Source organism: Nyctibius grandis, chromosome 4 (genome assembly GCF_013368605.1).
Source record: "Nyctibius grandis isolate bNycGra1 chromosome 4, bNycGra1.pri, whole genome shotgun sequence".
NCBI lineage: Eukaryota > Metazoa > Chordata > Aves > Nyctibiiformes > Nyctibiidae > Nyctibius > Nyctibius grandis.
This window is the reverse complement of record NC_090661.1, coordinates 77,636,450-77,656,284: the sequence shown is the minus strand read 5'-3', so window position 1 is coordinate 77,656,284 and position 19,835 is coordinate 77,636,450. Positions and strand designations below refer to the sequence as shown.

At 40.0% G+C, this 19,835-nt stretch overlaps 1 protein-coding gene across 5 annotated transcripts in view; it reads right to left on the bottom strand.

The window, feature by feature from the left end:
- Window positions 1-1,113: 1,113 nt before the first annotated feature.
- The window catches only part of ZCCHC24 (zinc finger CCHC-type containing 24), a 122,409-nt gene continuing 103,687 nt past the window's right edge, over window positions 1,114-19,835 (bottom strand). For 2 of the 5 annotated variants that reach the window (XM_068397919.1, XM_068397922.1), the window contains exons 3-6: window positions 19,133-19,297; window positions 14,302-14,481; window positions 12,328-12,528; window positions 1,114-7,836 (exon numbers count right to left, since the gene is read on the bottom strand). In XM_068397919.1, coding sequence (XP_068254020.1) covers window positions 7,723-7,836; window positions 12,328-12,528; window positions 14,302-14,481; window positions 19,133-19,297 — 660 coding nt within the window. In that variant the 3' untranslated portion in view covers window positions 1,114-7,722. Of the gene's footprint in view, window positions 7,837-12,327; window positions 12,529-14,301; window positions 14,482-19,132; window positions 19,298-19,835 lie in introns of those variants that run through there. The other 3 variants (XM_068397920.1, XM_068397921.1, XM_068397924.1) reach the window with 3 other exon arrangements.

The window sequence follows — 19,835 nt, the reverse complement described above, 5'->3', positions numbered from 1 at the left end:
TTTAAATGAAGGGGATCTCTTGTGTTAGAGGCAGGATACCTAAAGGCCAAAGTTAATTTCATGACAACCTTATTTTAACTTCCAATCACAACAGTACTGGCAGTCTCAATAGAAACACTGCTTGCCATTGAACTTTGAGGTTAGAAGAAGAGTATTGCTAATAAGCAACGAACATTTAGTAGGTCTGGTTCTTGCCAATTTCCAGTGTTCACAAAGAATTAATTAGATCCCATCCCTTAAATTTAAAGTGATATATAGCTTAATGACTCTTTAAAATTATGAATGTTATTTTTCATTATAGCAACTTTCTGGCATCTAACAGAATCACAGAATCACAGAATGTTAGGGATTGGAAGGGACCTCGAAAGATCATCTAGTCCAATCCCCCTGCCGGAGCAGGATTGCCTAGACCATATCACACAGGAACGCAGCCAGGCGGGTTTTGAATGTCTCCAGAGAAGGAGACTCCACAACCTCTCTGGGCAGCCTGTTCCAGTGTTCGGTCACCCTCACTGTAAAGAAGTTTTTCCTCATATTTAAGTGGAACCTCCTGTGTTCCAGCTTGCACCCATTGCCCCTTGTCCTGTCAAGGGATGTCACTGAGAAGAGCCTGGCTCCATCCTCATGACACTTGCCCTTTACATATTTATAAACATTAATGAGGTCACCCCTCAGTCTCCTCTTCTCTAAGCTAAAGAGACCCAGCTCCCTCAGCCTCTCCTCATAAGGGAGATGTTCCACTCCTTTCCTATCCAACTATTAAGGATACAAGTGTACTTTGATTATAGGAGGTTTTTCCTTCAGAAAAAATGCTAGACAATACCAGGCTGTTGAAAACCTAAGAGCCAGCACTGTTAACCCAAGTTGTTCCACCAGCAGAGGAGGCATTGGGTGAAGCTTGCTCACCCAGGATGTGACCAGGCTTGTTGCAGATTAGACTCAGCTGCAGTGGAGAAACTCTTCTTCACATGGTCTGGGTCATGGTTATGCTGGGGCAGATTTGCACTGCAAACACCAGGCTATGGCTGGCCAGTCTGTACCTGGGAACACAACGCAGCTCGTAGTAAAACTTCAAAGGAAGGAACTCTCAAGAAAACCATACAAGTCTCTTGCTGTTTTTTTGCAGTACTTTAATACAGCATTAAAATGCTAGAATACTAGAGGAAAGCTGTATACTATCCAGCAAATAAGGCACATGTCGGAATGCCATTTTATGGACAATCCACGACAGAGGTTTTACAGTCTCTTTAGCAACACAGTCACCAGATGAGCAAGCTGTCATCTTGATTGCTGAAGCAGAACTGGTACCTCTGAGGCCTCTGTCCATAGGTTTTGTTTGTTTGTTTTAGCTGTACAAGTTTATTAACAGTTACAGAAAAAGAAATTATACAAATCACCAGCTGAATCTGACACTGTCAGTGGGTACAGCTAAACAAATGTAATAATAATTAGGTTAATTTTTTTAAAGCTGAAGAAATTCATAAGATACAGTGTTAGTTTTAGCACTAGTACACAACACAGTGAGTGCTGTACTAAATAACCTTTTAAAGGAAACAAGAATCCAGTACAGGGTTGGGCATACCTCCCATTTTAGCATGTTAAAATATCAAACTAAAAACCCAGTCCTTCATAATATAATCAAACTACATGAAATGTAAAGTGTAAAATGCTTCAAATACGTGCACATGCATATTCTATATTGCTATGACTTCTAATTAAAATAAACATAAACCCTTACAATAATCTACTTCAGTCCTTTTCTCTTACATCCTTTGATCGATATTATTGCTGTAGCCGATACTGCATAGCTGAGCTCACAGTCTGCAAAGAGTTGTGAAAGTCAAGTGGTCAAACAGCATCCCAACCAACTCTCTTCCTCTCTGATTATGGGAAAGAATAAGAAACACCATTTGAAACCCAACGCTTGTGCTTCAGAGTTTCTGAAAGCCGAGTCTCTGCGGTGCTTTCAGTATCTTCGGTGTCTTTCACAAGGCCATAAAGTGACAGTATACTGTTATTTGCTTCTCACTTGCTATATCACTTGTCTAGTGATAGCTTTTTCTAGCAATCCTTCCCCAAATACACATAAATAAACTGTATAAGCATTTTCATATAAGTCTAAGCACTTGAATAATATATTGGTTACTTAATACTGATATTTTCATCCAAGGATAACAAAAACAATATGGCTTAAAGAATTGCAAGGTTTTTTGTCAGAATTATGTACCAACTTTCATATAATATTTTATGTAGACAATATTTCCTTCTTAATGTAGTTCTGTTGCATACTTTATACAGACAAAAGCATTGTAAAAAAAAAAAAAGTAAATTACTTCCATAAATATTTTCTTGAGGATACATCCTTAGTTCTGCAAAATACTTAAGAAAACTCTTACCTCTGTTAGTATCCTAGTTGAGAGGGAGGCCCTTCTGAAAGCTTCCAAATTGTAAAAACTTTTCCCCAAAAACCAAACAATACTTTTTTAAAAAGGCCCTCAAATATATACAAAAAAGTTACTGCAAAGAGTTTCCAGATAAGATAACAATTCACTATTACAAGAAATATTTGTAACCATTCAAAAATTTTAACATCTAAAAAGGTTTCCAAAATACACACATAGTATTAAAAAAAAAATTGAAAGAAACTCTGTCAAGTATAACTCAAGATAAATACACATCTGCAAGTAAAACTGTAAAATATTTCATACAGGGGTAAACATTTATATCAATCATCTATAGCTAGTAACTGCACACGATTGTCCCTTTGAAATTCATCCTAGAAACACAAACCATCATCCCTATATCTAAGATCTCAACAGCCCTCTGAGCACTTCAGCAATATAGCAAACTCAACGGACAGCAGTGGTTTTGCAGATAGGAAAGAGATATGAGTTTAAGCCCAATCAGGAGTGGAGTGATATCTTAAAGAATGATTTTTGTACAGGAATAGTTTCACCATATTTTAAACTATGTTGGCAAAGGCAAGTGGAAAATGTATGTCAATTCACTTAACTTGAAAAACACATGTTGGCAATTTATTGCATACTGTTCAGGGGACAGCTCTTAGGTTCCATACTAGGGAAAAAAACATTCTACGTGACTGCAGGACAAAGAGAACTGATCTATGAAGTCTGATATTTCCAAAAGCTCTTAACTTTTAATGTCTTAAGTAGCTTTATTTTTGGAATAACTGCTAGAGTGTCACTAATATGCAACCCATGTATAATCTAAATTTCACGTTATACACAAAGGTCAAATGCGGAGAATAATTCTTGTTATAAGGCTTCTCTCAGACATATGTAACTTCACATTTTTAGTTTACAAACTAAGTCCCATATAATGGGGAACTTCAAAATACACCTATTTTCTGAAACAATATATACTCTTGTGTATTTATCTGAAATTAAAAAGCAACTTTGAGACAAAAAGGCCTCAAACTTTGCTTGTGTGGCATTGTTTTATGTCTGTGGTAGCAGCAGTAGAAACTGGCTAAAATGGGGCCATCCTTTAAACTACAGGGATTTTTCTTCATCACCATTAAATGAAGTATCTGTAAGAACTTTATTGGAGCCACATCAAGTTAAAGCAGCTAAAAACCTACACCACACGTTTCAAATCACTGATACTTTTCTCCAGAGCAGTGCCAATGCCAAGGACAAATTCTGTGTGAAATGTTCTGACCGACTGAGGAAACAAATTGTGTTTGTTTTTTTTTTTTGTTTTTTTTTTTAATAAATAAATGAAAGTTTAAAAAAAATCTCCAAAGATTTTTTTTTTTGAGATAAAAGTGTGTGCTGGATGGATTGGTAGGCAGGCAACAGCAAGCATCTGAGGTGAAAAATCAAGTTTGCCAAATAAATGCCCAGAGCCAAATTTCCCTCAGGTGCATCCCTAAGAATACTCAATTTAGGGAGGCCTGTATTGATTTTAAAACTCTTTTTACTGTTGCCTGCTTTGCTTCTGGTAAGACAGTCTAAAAATGCATTCAAGGATTACTAGGTGATGTTCTAAATGCAGAGCTGGTTAAAGAGCGAACATCAGAAAGCATTCAGAAAAAAATCTAAGGTAAATCAACTCATCTTCTTTCCAGTCAAAAATCAGAATTTTTATGTTTTTTCCAATATAGTTAATTCTATAGGTAAATTACCTTCAGGACAGGGCAGGGGGAGAAGCAGCTTATATTTTGTAGTCAATCTTTTATCTATTTATTTAAATCAAAATTCAGAAATTTCCCTTCCGTGCCATTAACTAAAAGCCAATGGTCGTAAGCTATTGTACATTACTTATGCAGATGTGTTTTTCCAGCAACCCGCAAACAATATACAGACAACTGTGGAGCAAATGCCCAGGGCTGAATGCTACAATCCTATGAGCAAAGCTTACGCAGGGAGGGCAGAGGAATGCTCCCCTCGCACGAACTTGGTGCTGCTGTCTTCCCCAGGCACCAGCTCGTTAGGGAGATGAGGTTTCAGCCCTGTGCAGTGAAGACGGGAAAGCAAGAGGACGTCCTTACAGGGCTGGGGGGAAGCCAGAGTTCAGCCCCATGGCTGCAGGGGAGGGAAGGTTGTGGCTGCTCCCCAGGGACCCCCAGTCACTCTTCCTCCCCACCGCACTTTTGGCAGGGATGGCAAGGCAAGCAGGCTGCTTCCAGCCCTGGGGTGCTCAGAGCCTGATCGCATCCACACCCCGCACCGGGATGGATTTGTGGCCTACAAGTTAGGCAGTACAAACTACAGCAGTGTTGATTCTTGCTTTCCTGCGCATTTTGTTCTTTATCTGCTTTTCCCCTGCATAAGTGCAGGGGAAAATCTCTTCTCCTCCTTGCTATTTCAAATATGCTAAATATTACTTAAGTACTTTATATGTCTGCTGCCTAGGAAAATGTCAGTGATATAAATATTGAACTCTCGTAAGTATGCTTTTAAGAATTATTATTCTACACCTACAGACGTTAATTGTTTTAAAGTCGATCACGTGTATTTTTAGGAACCTTATTTTAAAGTACAACCTAAAAATCCATAAGCTAAAGGCACTGCCATGCAGCGTTGAATCTGGATAAACCATTTTTAATGGGGCACTGTCATGAAAATAGCAACAATTGCACATAATGGTATCTTTTAGTTGGGCTTTGTTCAGAACCTGGTGGTGTGCTATATATTGATGTAGCTATATCAAGGGATGTGCTATTTTACTGATCTAGTGGTTATCATAAGACAGAAATTATTTCAACACAGAAGAAACATGGTTGATAGAAACATCTTCGTTTCAGGGAGAAAAGAAAACAACATTTGCCCTTATCTTCATCTAAGGGGTTTCTCTACATGGCCTTTACCTGGATGTGAAGCATCAAGGCGATTTTTTTTTTTTTTTTTTTTTTTTTTTTTCCATGTACTATTAAGTGCTCAAGAGGAAAAAGTAGATCTGGTTTAGTATGCAGCTCTTTCAAAGTTACTCATGCTTGAAACAAACTGTCGAGATTAACACTAGAGGTCAAGCTTTGAAAACCCACCCCTAGATTCGCCTGTGTATTTTCTTATTCGTATGGGCAGATTAGTATCTTTGTTTAGACAATTTGTCTCTATGGTAATTTCTGAGTCTGTGCAAAAGAATGTGTTTCCATTTGAAAATGCTAAACCTGCATATCTTCACTGAGGCAACTGACCTGTTATTAGTGTTAACTTTCAATCATATTATTTTCAGCTATTTCAGTTGATGGAATTTCCAATTGGGCAAAACTAGTTTCAAAGTGATTAATTTTGTCAATCCTATTTTAGCATTACATAGCACTTTTCATCCAGTGATGTCAAAACACTTATAGATACTAAGTAAGCCTCACAACTCTCCTGTGAGGTAGGTGTACTAAAGTATTATTATTCCCGTTTTGCAGCTGGGGACACTGAGGTCCAGAAAGATCTTGTGACTTGCCCAAAATCAGGGAGCTAAAGGAAGAGCTGTGGTCAGAAGCCAGGAGTCCCAATGTTTATCCTTTGCTCCGACCAGTAGGCTAGGTCACTTGGGCTACCCATAAATAGTGAAGTTCGCAAGATATGTACATGACACTACCACCAGAATAAGCAGAAATAATTTTGCCCTGCTTATAGCAAAGCAGGAAAACGGCAAAAGTTTCACCCTAAGGCAAATTTGTAGAGCTTCACATTTCCTATATGAATGCTCACTGTAATTTTTCAATTTGCAAGAGCTTGACTGTACATACTGGTAACATCCTGCTATCACTTGGCATAAAAACTCCTCTTTCTTAGCCTTATGGAATTAATCCTCAAAACGAATTTAATTCACATCAAGTTATTTAGGATTTAAAGTATTTCCACTAAGCATAATTCACACAAATCAATCTCTAAAGGAAACTTCATAAAAATAGAAACTGTTGATTAAAAAAACCTCAACGTTATCCCTGTGAATTTTTTAGTGAATGCTGCAAGTGAATTGCTTGTTGTGTCCTTTTGCCAATGTATTCTTATGTAGACATACAAACAGGATACTGTCTCGAGGTACTTTCAGTTCATATTTCCCAATCCCTGATGAGATACTTCTTTGCAGCAGGATGCCCCTGCACAAAGTTCTACCTGAAATGGGACAATGAAATATAACTCCCACATTTCTCCTCAGGTATGTAGGTGCTTCAGGAAGACATAAAGAGGGAAGGTTACATAGAGTGTTCTCCATACCTCAAAACACCCCTATGGCTAACAAGTTTTATATTATAACAAATTTCTACAGTAGAAAACAGGACATAAAAATATTTCCAGAAAGTGGCTTTAAAACTATTATAAATAGTAAGTTTGGCTAATCTTTCAATTAAGGATTTTGGGGACAGTTTTAAGTACTCCTATCCCCCTTTATTCACAGTAAATTTAGTGTGCTTGTGGCCTAATGAACAACCCATACACACACAGGGACCATTTCAGTGGGATTATATGACAAGAGAAGGATCTGTTAGTTGCACAAGCAAGCCAATTCTGTCTCCTCCCAAAACCTCTTGGAATCCTTCCTGATGCTCTGGGTTCCATTATGGCATTCCCTTTCTACCCAACCCCCACCCTCAAACAATTATTCACTTTTTTTTGCCACATTTGCAAAAACGATTTTGCCTAAGCCCTGCCCAAGCGATGGTAACAAATAGTCCAGGAAATCAGCAGCACAAAACTCTCAGACTTTCTAAAACTGGGAAAACAATAATTTGCCTTCTTTTATGCTGTGGCTTGTTTCATCTTCCTTTGTCTTGTCATATAATAGGAATTACGTTCGTGTTGTGGGCGAGTGCTTGCAATTAGTGGCCCCACAGTTATTTAACCTCTGCAAAAGCCATACATATAACATATATTCCTTGTGAATATTATACCTTGCCTATTGAATAGTATTTCACCTGGACATGATATAGGGTCTGTGTAAACAATCAGCAGAACCTGCAACCGCGGTTCTATTGTGAACACTATCGGTAACACTTTATATATGTGTGTGTACATATATATATAAATTTACATATATATGTATGTATACAAATCATAGTCCTGTAAATACCTGTTGCACGCATGCGCATGCACAGGAGAACTGTTACATTCTATTAATGGTAAGGCATATTATTAGATAGGCAATATTGGCAACTATTTTAGCTTTTATCTTGATTTGTTGTGTTGCTGTTGATCGCATGCTGCCAGAGAATCTGTAAGGATGATAGGGATGGGAAGAGGCCACTTCGAAGGTTTATTGCACACGGCGGCAGTAGTAGCCCAAAACTTTGCACTTCTCACACAGATGCTGGGGATGTTCTTTGCTCTGATCCGAAACATCCAGGCCATCCGGCTTTTCCAGGGGTCTCTGCAGTGAAGGGAATGAAATCAGATTAGATCCAAGGCTTTGTCACTGTAACTCTTTATTATGCATGTGAAGCCTACTTTTATGCTTAAGTGAACTTTCTCCTCGTAATTATAAAGGTACTGCATTTCTTTCCTGAAGAGATGAAAGACTTTTTCAGCTCTTCAGCTCTGCATTGGTTCAGAGTGGCCTCACAACTTAATGTCATTATTCTGCCTAAAGGTGGTGGTAACTTTGTTGCAGACAAATTACTAAAAGACTGAATTGTGGGCTATATTTATAAAAGCAGTAACAGAGAAGAGTTTATTCTCTTGGCTCCAGTAACTGAGATGTCCCAAAGGCATTAACACCTCAGGCATGGGAATCCCATTACCCAGCAATACCAGCAGGGCTTACCAATGTTCGGATTAGCTACTATGACAAGAAAAGTGTCTTAAGCATGCACAGATATTACATAGCTAAATGAGGTTTTCCCAATACTCAGTCCCATATTTCTGAGGCTGAAATTTTTGAAGTAGAGCAGCTGCAAAGCTACTAATAATTAAAGAAAAAAAAAGCAAACAAAAAACCAACCTCACAACACAACCCTTTGCCCTGAACCTGAGTAATAAATTGACTATGTATTTTCAATAATATTTGTGAAATCACAGGGTTGGAGGTATATTTGGCTAAACAAGGGAATGAAACTGCTGTGGGTTTAGTAGATCTTTTTTCTTTAATTTTCCATGACATGTAAAGGGTTTCACAATCATTCTGAAAATAAAATACCCATGTTAAATATTGCAGTAAGGTTAAGTGTTTGGAAAGGTAGAGAGGTGATAGACGTGTGAGGTAGAACATCATAAAGTGCACCATTTGTTTGAAAAAAAACAAACAAAATTCCCTAACCCATAATTTCTGGTTTTGTGAAATGTACCTGAAAGACTGTTTCATTGCACAGTGCCGTCCCATGAAGACAGCAGTTGTTCTATGGGACTGCGGTAGAGACAGCATGTGGTGTGAAATCTGAAAACAAGCCATAAGCTGCCCACTGTTCTCAGAGGGATACTAGACTCTTGCTTATCTCTTCAAAATATGATTCTTGGAGCAGGGGGTGGATAAATATAAATTACAAAATGATGGCCATTTATCTTTTCACACCTTTCCTAAATCCTAAAGGCTTTCCTTTACCTGTACAATCTTAAAGTACACCTGATCATCTAAGTTTTCATTTATAAGTCCTTCATTCCAAAGCCACCCACCTGAGACCCTGTGGAGGAAGAACAGAGACATTCAAAGCTTTTTTTTTTTTTGGCTATGTAACACTGCAAGAACAGCTCATAATCCAGAGAACAGAAGGGTTTCTCAGCTCTCTGAACAGCTAAAATGAGACAAAACATATTCTATTATCCTGAACAAGAGATGTCTGCAAATTCTTGCTTGGTTGTATTGGATTGTAAGTGCAGCACTTATTATTTTGCACAGCTAGTAAAAACAATACATGGGAGTAATTCAGTGGTGATGCCAATGGTTTGTTACTGATTCCAATCTTTTTACCCATGCTGTTGCCTGAAGTTTCATCTGTCCTGGGCCACATATTATATGCCTTTGAGTCTAAGTTCATTTACAATTTAATTGCAAATTGCATTCCCTGTATCAGGTAGGGTATAAGGAAGGTTAATGGACTCCTCACCTCCTCTAAATCCTTTAACTTTCCCCTGCAACCTCACTGAGCTTGAATGGCTTGTTGGAAGTCAGTATGTTAGGATTTGAGATCAGAACCAGCAATCCGGTTTCTAGGCTTGCAACCCAACCACTGGCACAGGCAGTGCTTCTGCCACAAAATAGACAAGTTGAATAAGTTTATTTGGTCAGAAAACTGCCCCTCTGCCTTTTCTACCACTTATTCCACCAACATCGACCCACAAATTTTCTTCAAGAATTTGCGTTACATAAACGTAGTCAAAGATGATGCTTAGGTTCAGGAGTCCCAGGAGTTAATTTATGCTCCTCAGTGGAGAACTTGAGAGTTTTGAAATGCTACACTTAAACAGGCTATTTGACTCAGCTTTGATTGCTTCTACATGCTAGCTGTGCTCTGATTAAAGAGAAAAAATACAGCAGTTATCATGTTTATTGATATAAGCCAGATTTTTTTTTAATACACAAGGCCTTGGGAATAATTTTTCCTGGAAATAGTGCAAAGGACATTGGGAATGCCTTGAAGCGCCAAGAGTTTTTGGATGGTTTTCAGAAACAATAGCTCTCCATGGTTTGCTTTCCCCCTGTGTTGACTGAGCTCAGCTTTTTGGCCTGCAAAGCATTTTGATTTCTGAAATGTTATTGTTACCAGTGTGTTACGACACAGAGGCTGGGGAGAGATGGGTTACAAACGCAGGAAAGCAGGTTGCCAAGGGCCAGCTGGAAGGAGCGAAGCTGACCAAAGCCCGGGCTACGTTTCTGGTGAGGCGGTGGAGGGCTGAGGCTTCAAAACTGGTAGTGTGTGTGTGTGGTTTGTGTCCCAAAAACACTTCAATCCAACTCTTGCATAAAATGAACTCCCAGCTTACCTCCATTTGCTGTTTTCTTTTCATGGGTTTCTTGTAAGGCAAAAAGAACCCTTCAAACACCCAGAGAAGAAACTGTTCTTGTCCTGCTGCTATTTGTCCATTATGAATTGTGGAGGACTTTAAAGTAATAACCTTACACCCTTGCAACCTTTCTTACACCACGCTAAAAGGGTAGGATGTTAGACAGCCAAAGAGCTGTGTGTCCACTAAGGTTGGACTTCCTTGGCACAGGCTGACCTTTGACAATTCTCACCGGCTTTGGCATGGTGGAAGCAGAGGGGAAGGAGAAGGTGCCATTGTGATAGGGGTGTGGCAGGGTTGGGCTACTGCATGCTGTGTATTAGTTTTGGGGATTGTCTGAATTATGCAGAAGATCCAAATAGCAGAGGAGGCTGCAAGAATTCTGTGCTGCTGCTGAGAGACTGGTAGCATGAAAACTCAGCCATGCGTTTGGAGAGGGTGTGGAGAAGGGGACAGGCTATTTGGCTGAAAAAGTAATTCCTTTCCTTAGAGGTGAAATGGAGCTTGTAAAACAACAGAAAATCCTGCTATGTTTCTCTGGGAAAGTTATGCTTTTTTCCATTAAATGGAGAGTTCAAATATAATATATCAATTTTCATTGTCTTTTTTCAAATGCAAGCGTCCAGGATTTGGCAGTCCATATGTTCAGTAAAAACTACAGGGATAGGGACTCTTACATTCTTCATTTTTGTGTGTCTTTCTTTAATTTTCTCCTGGTAGTTGCAGGGTGGAAATAATCTTGTGCAGCTCCACCAGGAAAGCATTTGGTGGTAGTGACTAAAGCTGTTGCCTCAGGGGAATGAAGCTGAAATAAATTTCAATTTATATAGCAATTCCTGACCTGCAAATTAACTTTTGATTGTGAACTATTGCTGTCCCAGTCTACATGTACTGAATGAACTCCGCATTCCCCAGAAGTCAGTTAAAAACTCCAAACCCTCAAAACAAAAAGCTCACCCTTATGAAGTGTTAGGTGTCAGAGAAAACATCACTAGGACATCCTTGAGGAAAATTGCTTCCACTAAGAAGCAGAATGGAATAATGTGGCTGTTTATGCTTGTATTTAGAAGATTTAAATTTTTTTTGCTGTAGAATGGAACAATTTGATTGCACCACTGATAGATAAAGGATCACATCAAAATTCAAATGTAAGAAAACACCTATGAATAATTTTCTGGACTCACTACCTCCAGTCTTAATGGAGCAAATGAGATGATTAAATGACAGATTAGATATGTGAATAGAAACAGATTCTACAACTATAGCTGGCAGGATAATGGTTAGGTTAACAGCCTTAGGCAGCCATAGCTATCTATGCTTCCCTCAAGACACACATGCTATCATGAATTTGTAGATTTTTAGTCCAATAAAAAAATATGCACTGGGGAAAAAGGATAAAATGTAATGTGTGTTCTTGAGCAGCAGGCCCTCTGCTTTTCTGTCTGCCTGGGGGGAACAGGGATATTAACAAGGCCCTCAGTTGACACTGTGGATCTGAGAGGCAATGATAAGAAGGCTGCAGATCAGAGGCATGATGCTCTGAGAGAGCAAGCAGCCTCTGTCAGCAGCATGTCTCTGGGACAGGCCAGCTAGGAATTAACGATAACCATATAAGCTAACTGCTGAAAATCTCTTCTTAGAGTTCAGAGAAGCAGCACTCTGGGGTGATCTGTATTCCCACTGCTGGAGCACACAAGTATGGGCATGCTGGGGAGGATTTATTAAATCTAAAGAGTCAAAAGATCATAGTTGTAGGCCTGAAACTGTTGAAAAGTTTATTGGGCTTGAGTGATCAGACCCATCCCTCCCCATAGTGAGAGAAGAGGGTGGTTGTGAATGGACCTGGGTACAGAAATTGTGATGGGACCACTGCATTGCCCATGGAAGTAATAGCTTGGATATCATGAAGAATGTATTTACATACCAAATTATTTCCAGTCCAACAGTAAATTCCTGACAGCTGGAAGAAAATAGTGTCCAAGAGGACAAGTCGGTCACCAGATGTCTGGTTCTGCACCAGTGTAACAGCTGTCATCACAAACAGCACTGGAGTTAGCCACAAAGTCAGAGAAGAAGCCTTGATAAGAGACCAGCCAGGAAGCAACCACAGGTGCAGATGTTGCTGCTGTAGTGGGAAGGGGAAGAAAATGAGAATTCAAAGCTTGGCATCTGGGCTGTTACAGTGCCAAGAATGCCAGTGAATGGCTATGACTGGCTCCATTGCTGGAGCAGGGTAAGAAGGAGCATAAACAACTACAAAATCCAAATTCCTTGGAAGAATAACAGGTAGGTTTAAGTCCCATCGGAGATCTCTGTTTATGTTTAGAGTAGCTTAAGTAACTACCCAGGAAACTACTTTTGGAATAGCCATAGAGCAGCTTTGTCAGGGTAGTTCTTTGGTCTACTCCTCAATAAGGCTTGAGCTCAATGGGCCTCTAATTTTTGCCCCATGTCCTGTGAATTCCTGTAAGCACTCTCACAGGGAGGTTTACCACTTGAGTGATGTGGTAGAAACACAAAAGGGGGAACACAATGGCACAATTTAGTCATGAAAACAAAAATGCACGCAGAGCTTCCTTGGGATGAGCAATTTTGCAGCTCAGGTGTGAGAGCCACGTGGTTCCCCACTCTGTGGATGAGCTGGGTAATGAATGGCAGCAGCCCTGCTATCAGACTCTTGTGTTACTTCTTGTAATACATGCTGCACCATCTCTCTTAAATGCAGAGATTTAGAGCTGTATTTACAGAGCACTCTGAAGTATATACACAGCTGTAAAATTGCTGAGAAGACTTTTCCTGCCCCAGAGAGATTAAAAGCTCATTCTCACAGATAAGGTATGTGGAGTAAGAGCATAAGGCTGAATTGAGACATTCCTTGTGGGGAATTGGCACGGGATCATTTCCTGGAGTGAAATGAGCCTCCAGGAACAAAGAGCAGGTGGCAGGGAAGTGTGGCTGCTCTCCTCTCCGGGGACCCACTAACGAAAGGTATGCATAGGAAATCAAGATTTGAGCAAAGCTGCACAAGCTATTCACAAACCCAGTATATGTGCTTGAATGGCTACCCCCGTGCTATCCAGAGTGGAGATTATAATCTTCAGTACTCTGATATTATTGCCTGAGCCAGTTGCATGGGAGTACTCAGGCATGAACCATCACTTGTGAGACAATGCGTACAACCCCTGCAGAACTGAAAAGTCCATGGATTGAGCAAAGCAACTGAGGAAGATGAAATAGATGGAGATGAGGACCAGAGAAAAGGGCAAGCCCGGCAATTGAAAATAAACTCCTAATTCACTGCAATGAATATCAAGCAATCCTGAAATAAGAATTTCAGTTCTTTTCTCCTGAATTGGACAAAGGCATCCTAATCTCCAATATTCAGGGTGACGTAGCAAGGCTCGGTGGCCCGTGTGGTTATATTTCAGTTATTGACTAGATTGTGCAGAGGTTGAACTATTTGGTGAGAAACGGGGAATGCAGAGAAAACCACTTGGCATACCAGAGGATAGGAAAGTAACCTCAGAGGTGGTTGCTGCGTCTTGTCTATATCCACACCTTCCTGTAAGTGTCCTCTACTGCCCAGGATCAGATGTGGAACAGGGGAGTTTGATCTCATCTGGTATGAGTTTTCACAGCGTATATACTATCGTGAATGGAGACTTTTTATAATATGCCCTCATCTGGGAAATGTGGCATCTGACTGGTTTTACACAGGGTCTGAGTTGTTTGCAGTTAAGTAATTTTTATAGTTTTGGAGGCTCTTGTAACTTGACATAAGGATAGTTAATGTTGAGGAACCAACAGTGATTTTCATCTGCTGATAAAATGACCATTACATTTTTCAAATAATGTTCAAGATACATTTTTATCTGTTAGATCACAATTATATGTTTACCAAATGGTAGGTCAAGGAGTAAGGAAAGGAGATGATGAATTCCAACACATTGCAGAGAAGAAATATTGACAAGATTGTTTGGAAGTAGAAGTCATTTATTTCACTAGAGGTAAATACTGTCTGAGCCTGAATGTAGGTCAAACTTCTCTTGTCTGGCCAGTTCATCCGAGGTTTGTTAAACTGAAAAAAAAAAAAAAAAATCCATGCATGGATTGCTTGTACTATGACCACATCACATAGTGTGGTGACTTTGCAGTGAAAGAATAGACACTACAAAACAGCAACATTGATTTCTTTTTCTTGAATGGAGTTAAAATGGCATGAGAGAAACATGGCTTCTAGGGAGAGGCAGCATCTTTTCTTAGACGAGTTGTTTAAGCTGGAAAAACTGTCTAATGGAAGATTCAGGTGAGTGAAAATATAATAAAGGCAGCAGGAGCACATAATTAGCTGAGGACATCCACTAATGTACTGGGTGGGGGGGCATTGCTGAAAACTTCTAGAAATGTATAGGAGTTCAAACATGAATGAGGACTTTCCTTTGGGAGGTGCCAACAAAGTAATCAAAATCTAAAGAATAAATAGGAAATATATACAGAAAATGTTAACGTGGTGTAGCAGTGGTAATTAAGAAAAACCTACTAAAACAATCTTATGTGCACAATAATACTAGAAATATTAGACTTCTAATTAAATATCTTTCACTGTGCTTTTACAAAATATAGTCATTAGTGTAGGAGTCCTGGTGACTGGGTAGAGCATATTTTCTGAAATGGTGCAGAATAATACCACACAGATGACTGATAAATGTGTAGAGAGAGTCTGGTGTGGAGCTGGATGCTTGAACAAAAAACATGTATGGGTTAGCAAACATTAAGAAGCAGCGCTGACCTCATCTAGCCTTTTAGCTCTCCTTTGCTGCTGGCTCTATGCATGAACTGATACTGTTTTCTTTACTGTCTGGCTATTGCTGGTATGTTTAATCAGAAGCAGCACAGGGCACCTCTGCAAGAATGAAAAAGACTAGAAAGAATGACGATAGTAACACTAAAAAGAAGCAGACAGAAGTGAGGCAGTGAAAACAGGATGGAAAATCTTTCAACTCGAGGTTGTAAGTTCAAATTTTGGGAAAGAGCACTAGTGACTGGCTGCAAGTTATTTATATCTGGAAGCCTAGTTGAAATGCACTATTGTCTTGAAGATCTCAAATAGCTGCAATACCTACTGGTGGGACATGAACACATGGATAGATAAGAAGAGCAAAGCTCTTCCACATCCTGAGTTACAGTGTCCTCAGGGAATGGCATGGAAACATAGTGATGGGGGTCAGCTGTGGAAGCCTGCACTGCACATGCTGCGATTATTCCCCGGAAAACACCATGTATATGGCTCCAAGGCAAGCATAGCTTACGGAAGCACTGTAGACTGTAACCCTTCCACAGTATGTCTTTGACTTTAGTACTACTATGCAGATTACACTCCTACAGCCCTGCCACAAGGGGAACTCTGCCCAAGGGACTACTTTCAAACCTTCTTTACTATAAAACATACATATTCCCAAATCTATAATGCCCCTTGCATAGTGTGGATGGGATGACAATTGAGAGATTTCTTGTGATCCTTTGAACAGTATAAATGATGGAAAGAATTTAGAAGAACAAGGTAAATATTTATAAACTTGTGTTATAAGTCAATGGTCTTGTAATTTCTCTCACCCTCAAGACTGTACTTCCATGTATGTGATAAATGACTTCATTGCTCTCCCTGGATTTTGGTGCAGTTGTCTACACAAGCAATGTAAACAGAGGCAAGGAACCAGAGACCTTGGAAGCTTTGAGATTCTTTCATGTAAGTTAGTGAAAGAAAATTGCTTAGCTTTCCTTCCATATGTATGCTTCCACAAAAAAAGGTCCTTGCTTTTTCTCACTTGCAATATAGTTTCCAGTCACAGCTTTGTCAGGGAAATTAGACTGCTGTTGCTAAAGATGACCTCTTGTTTTCAGGTTTGGAATCAGAGTGGCATTAGCCCAGAGAAAGGGGAATGGATCACATCATCTCAACTGGCCAACAGAAACAAAGATGTTTACTGGCTCAGTCAGGGAATTCTACAAGTTCATTGTAAAGTAGAAAAAAATTCCATGATAGAAAGAAGGGGTGATCCACCTTGTAGTGAAGTATGTCAAATTTAAACTAAGCCACAAGCAGGCAGGCTTCAAACACTACATTTTAACTGCAATTCATATTGCTTCAAGGTACTAGCAATTCTAAATCAATATTTTGGCTGCATCTTGGAATGCAATGTTGCTGTAGAGACTGAGCCAAATCTTGCCCTTAGAATTAGATGAATATGCACATGTGCATATTCAAGGGTTGGTACTGGGACCAGTACTATTCAATATATTCATTAATGACTTGGATGAGGGAATAGAGTGCACTGTCAGCAAGTTCGCTGATGACACAAAACTGGGAGGAGTGGCTGACACACCAGAAGGCTGTGCTGCCATTCAGAGAGACCTAGACAGGCTGGAGAGTTGGGTGGGGAGAAATTTAATGAAATATAACAAGGGCAAGTGTAGAGTCCTGCATCTGGGCAGGAACAACCCCATGTATGAGTACAAATTGGGGGCAGACCTGTTGGAGAGCAGCATAGGGGAAAGGGACCTGGGGGTCCTAGTGGACAGCAGGATGACCATGAGCCAGCAGTGTGCCCTTGTGGCCAAGAAGGCCAATGGCATCCTGGGGTGTATTAGAAGGGGTGTGGTTAGCAGGTCAAGAGAGGTTCTCCTCCCCCTCTGCTCTGCCCTGGTGAGGCCGCATCTGGAGTATTGTGTCCAGTTCTGGGCCCCTCAGTTCAAGAAGGACAGGGAACTGCTAGAGAGAGTCCAGCGCAGAGCCACGAAGATGATGAAGGGAGTGGAACATCTCCCTTATGAGGAGAGGCTGAGGGAGCTGGGTCTCTTTAGCTTGGAGAAGAGGAGACTGAGGGGGGACCTCATTAATGTTTATAAATATGTAAAGGGCAAGTGTCATGAGGATGGAGCCAGGCTCTTCTCAGTGACATCCCTTGACAGGACAAGGGGCAATGGGTGCAAGCTGGAACACAGGAGGTTCCACATAAATATGAGGAAAAACTTCTTTACAGTGAGGGTGACCGAACACTGGAACAGGCTGCCCAGAGAGGTTGTGGAGTCTCCTTCTCTGGAGACATTCAAAACCCACCTGGACGCGTTCCTGTATGATATGGTCTAGGCAATCCTGCTCTGGCAGGGGGATTGGACTAGATGATCTTTCGAGGTCCCTTCCAATCCCTAACATTCTGTGATGTGTACAAGAGGAAGAAATACAGTTGATTTATATTCCTGTATGGGATAAAGCTTAATAAACTTATTTCTATCTTGTCGTCCTTCTTGTTGCAATGAATTTCAATATTTATGTCTTTTCATCATAATAAAGTCACAATATCCTTCTTCAGGATTTTTTTTCCCTGACACTCTCCCCTCCACAATCTCATGAAATGGTATGAAGTGTTCCTTATGAGCCCACGGAAAGACCTTTCTATAGGAATTTTGTAAGTGCTTGGCTAACTATTGAGACACCTAAGGCTCTTGATGGGATTTCCTTTGCACCTATTGCAAGTACATCCAAAGGATCTGTCTACAGTTTGAGCAGTCTCTCTGAGTGGGCAGCAGGTAACTTGACCCATGCAGAGCTCTATTTATTACTGAGATTCAGCTAGGATGAATTACACCTGAGGCAAATCACACTGCCCAAACTCTTTTAAAGTAATTCTCACCTTTTCTATCCACAACAATTTTCTGTAATATTGTGAAATCCCCCTCAAATTTTTCCATTTATTTTTCATGGGGTTGTCAAAAGTGACTTTATGCATGACAAGTCAGCTTTGGCAGCCAGTCCTTAGCCTGATTTGTCAGGGAAAAAAGGGGTATGAGCTCATGCAGTTGGTTTGTCTCTCTCCCACTAAAGACCGCTGAACTGGTTGACTGCTTGTGACCAAGTCTGGTGGGATACAAGCAGGAACTGACAGTCAGCTTTCCCTTTGTGAGTTGGAAATGCAGGAAATTACTTCAAGGGATAGATGCAACTGCAATCTGCAGGGAGCAGGAAAGGCGGCTGTGTGTACCATGTGAGCTATGCCTGACAGGATGGCAGATATAGCTTTCCTAGCAGAACTACTTCTTGATCCTTTCAGCTTAATAAAAGGCTTTCTCTTGAACTTCTTTGCTTGGGCATCACTTGGTATTATGGAAACCAAGAAACTTCTCTTTAACCAGGCTGTTTTGCTTTACTGTCATTAACCAAGGAATTCCGTAGGCAGGAGTCATCTTAATATTGTTCTTTTTTATCACTAATCATTATAAATAGACATAGCCCCCTGAACAAATCCAATCTGATTTCAACAGGTGAAAAAAGTAGTACACATGGGAAGTAACTCCACCAACACCAGGGGAATGAAACATTAAATTGGTGTAAATATGAAGAGAATCAGAAGAGAATAGGAGGCCGATTGCTACTGCTAAACTTGTTTTACTTCATCTCAGATTATAAGGCCCCATAATCTGTTTCTATAATAAAGGTAGGTAGAGATTTTTGGTTTGGAGGTATTTTTACTGAAAGGTAGGACATTCAAACTTTGCATCTCTGACACCAGTCCAGATTTCCAGGACTGAGAACAGCAGCTCATCTGGGAAACAATTTTTTGCAGCGTGTTGTAGTCTGCATCAAGTCCTGTTTAAGTCTTACCCATGCTTTACAAAGTCAAGAGCATTCCTAATTCCAAGCATGTATGCCAGTAGGTCTGTACTTCTCCTACCTGTTTGTGAGGATAAACATTAATGTGGCACTTTATACATTCTTGTCCCATGTTTGCCCAGGAGTTTCCACTCATCCATTTTCTCTTGCATTTGGGGCACTTATATTCACCGAAGCAGCGTTTCTTGCCCTGGTATGGAGTCAGGCCTTCTCCTTTCGGACGAGCCTACAAAACAAAGGGATGTAGCAATGAATGACGAAAAAAGGAGTGTGGGGGAGTAGTAGAAAAGTAAGGGGTTTTTAAGTGGGAAACTGTGGGTAAAAGGTACTGGAGGCAGACATGAAGGTCATATCCTCTTAATGAAGAGTTTGTATGTTGAAGCTAGAGTTTAACAGTTCTGAGAGTTACTTCTATAAGAAGTATTCAAAAGTTCAAGAAGACTTGTGACACTGAACATAGCATTTAGAAATATGTCTGTGCGCTTTATGCAATGAATAGCTTTAATATCCATTTCGTTATAATAAGATCATCTCTATTGAATACATATTGCTAGTATTACATATAGCACCTGGAGAAGTAGTGCACTAGTAAAGGACTGTATGTCTTAACTAGATGCTTGTCTATTCCCCTCTAGAACCTATCATTCAGAAAACTTTTTATCATTCAGCTTTGCACAGCCTCTAAACAATGAAATATTGGCAATTCATTAGTATGTGGATACGCATTATTATATGGGAGTGCACAAACTGGATTGAGTATGAAG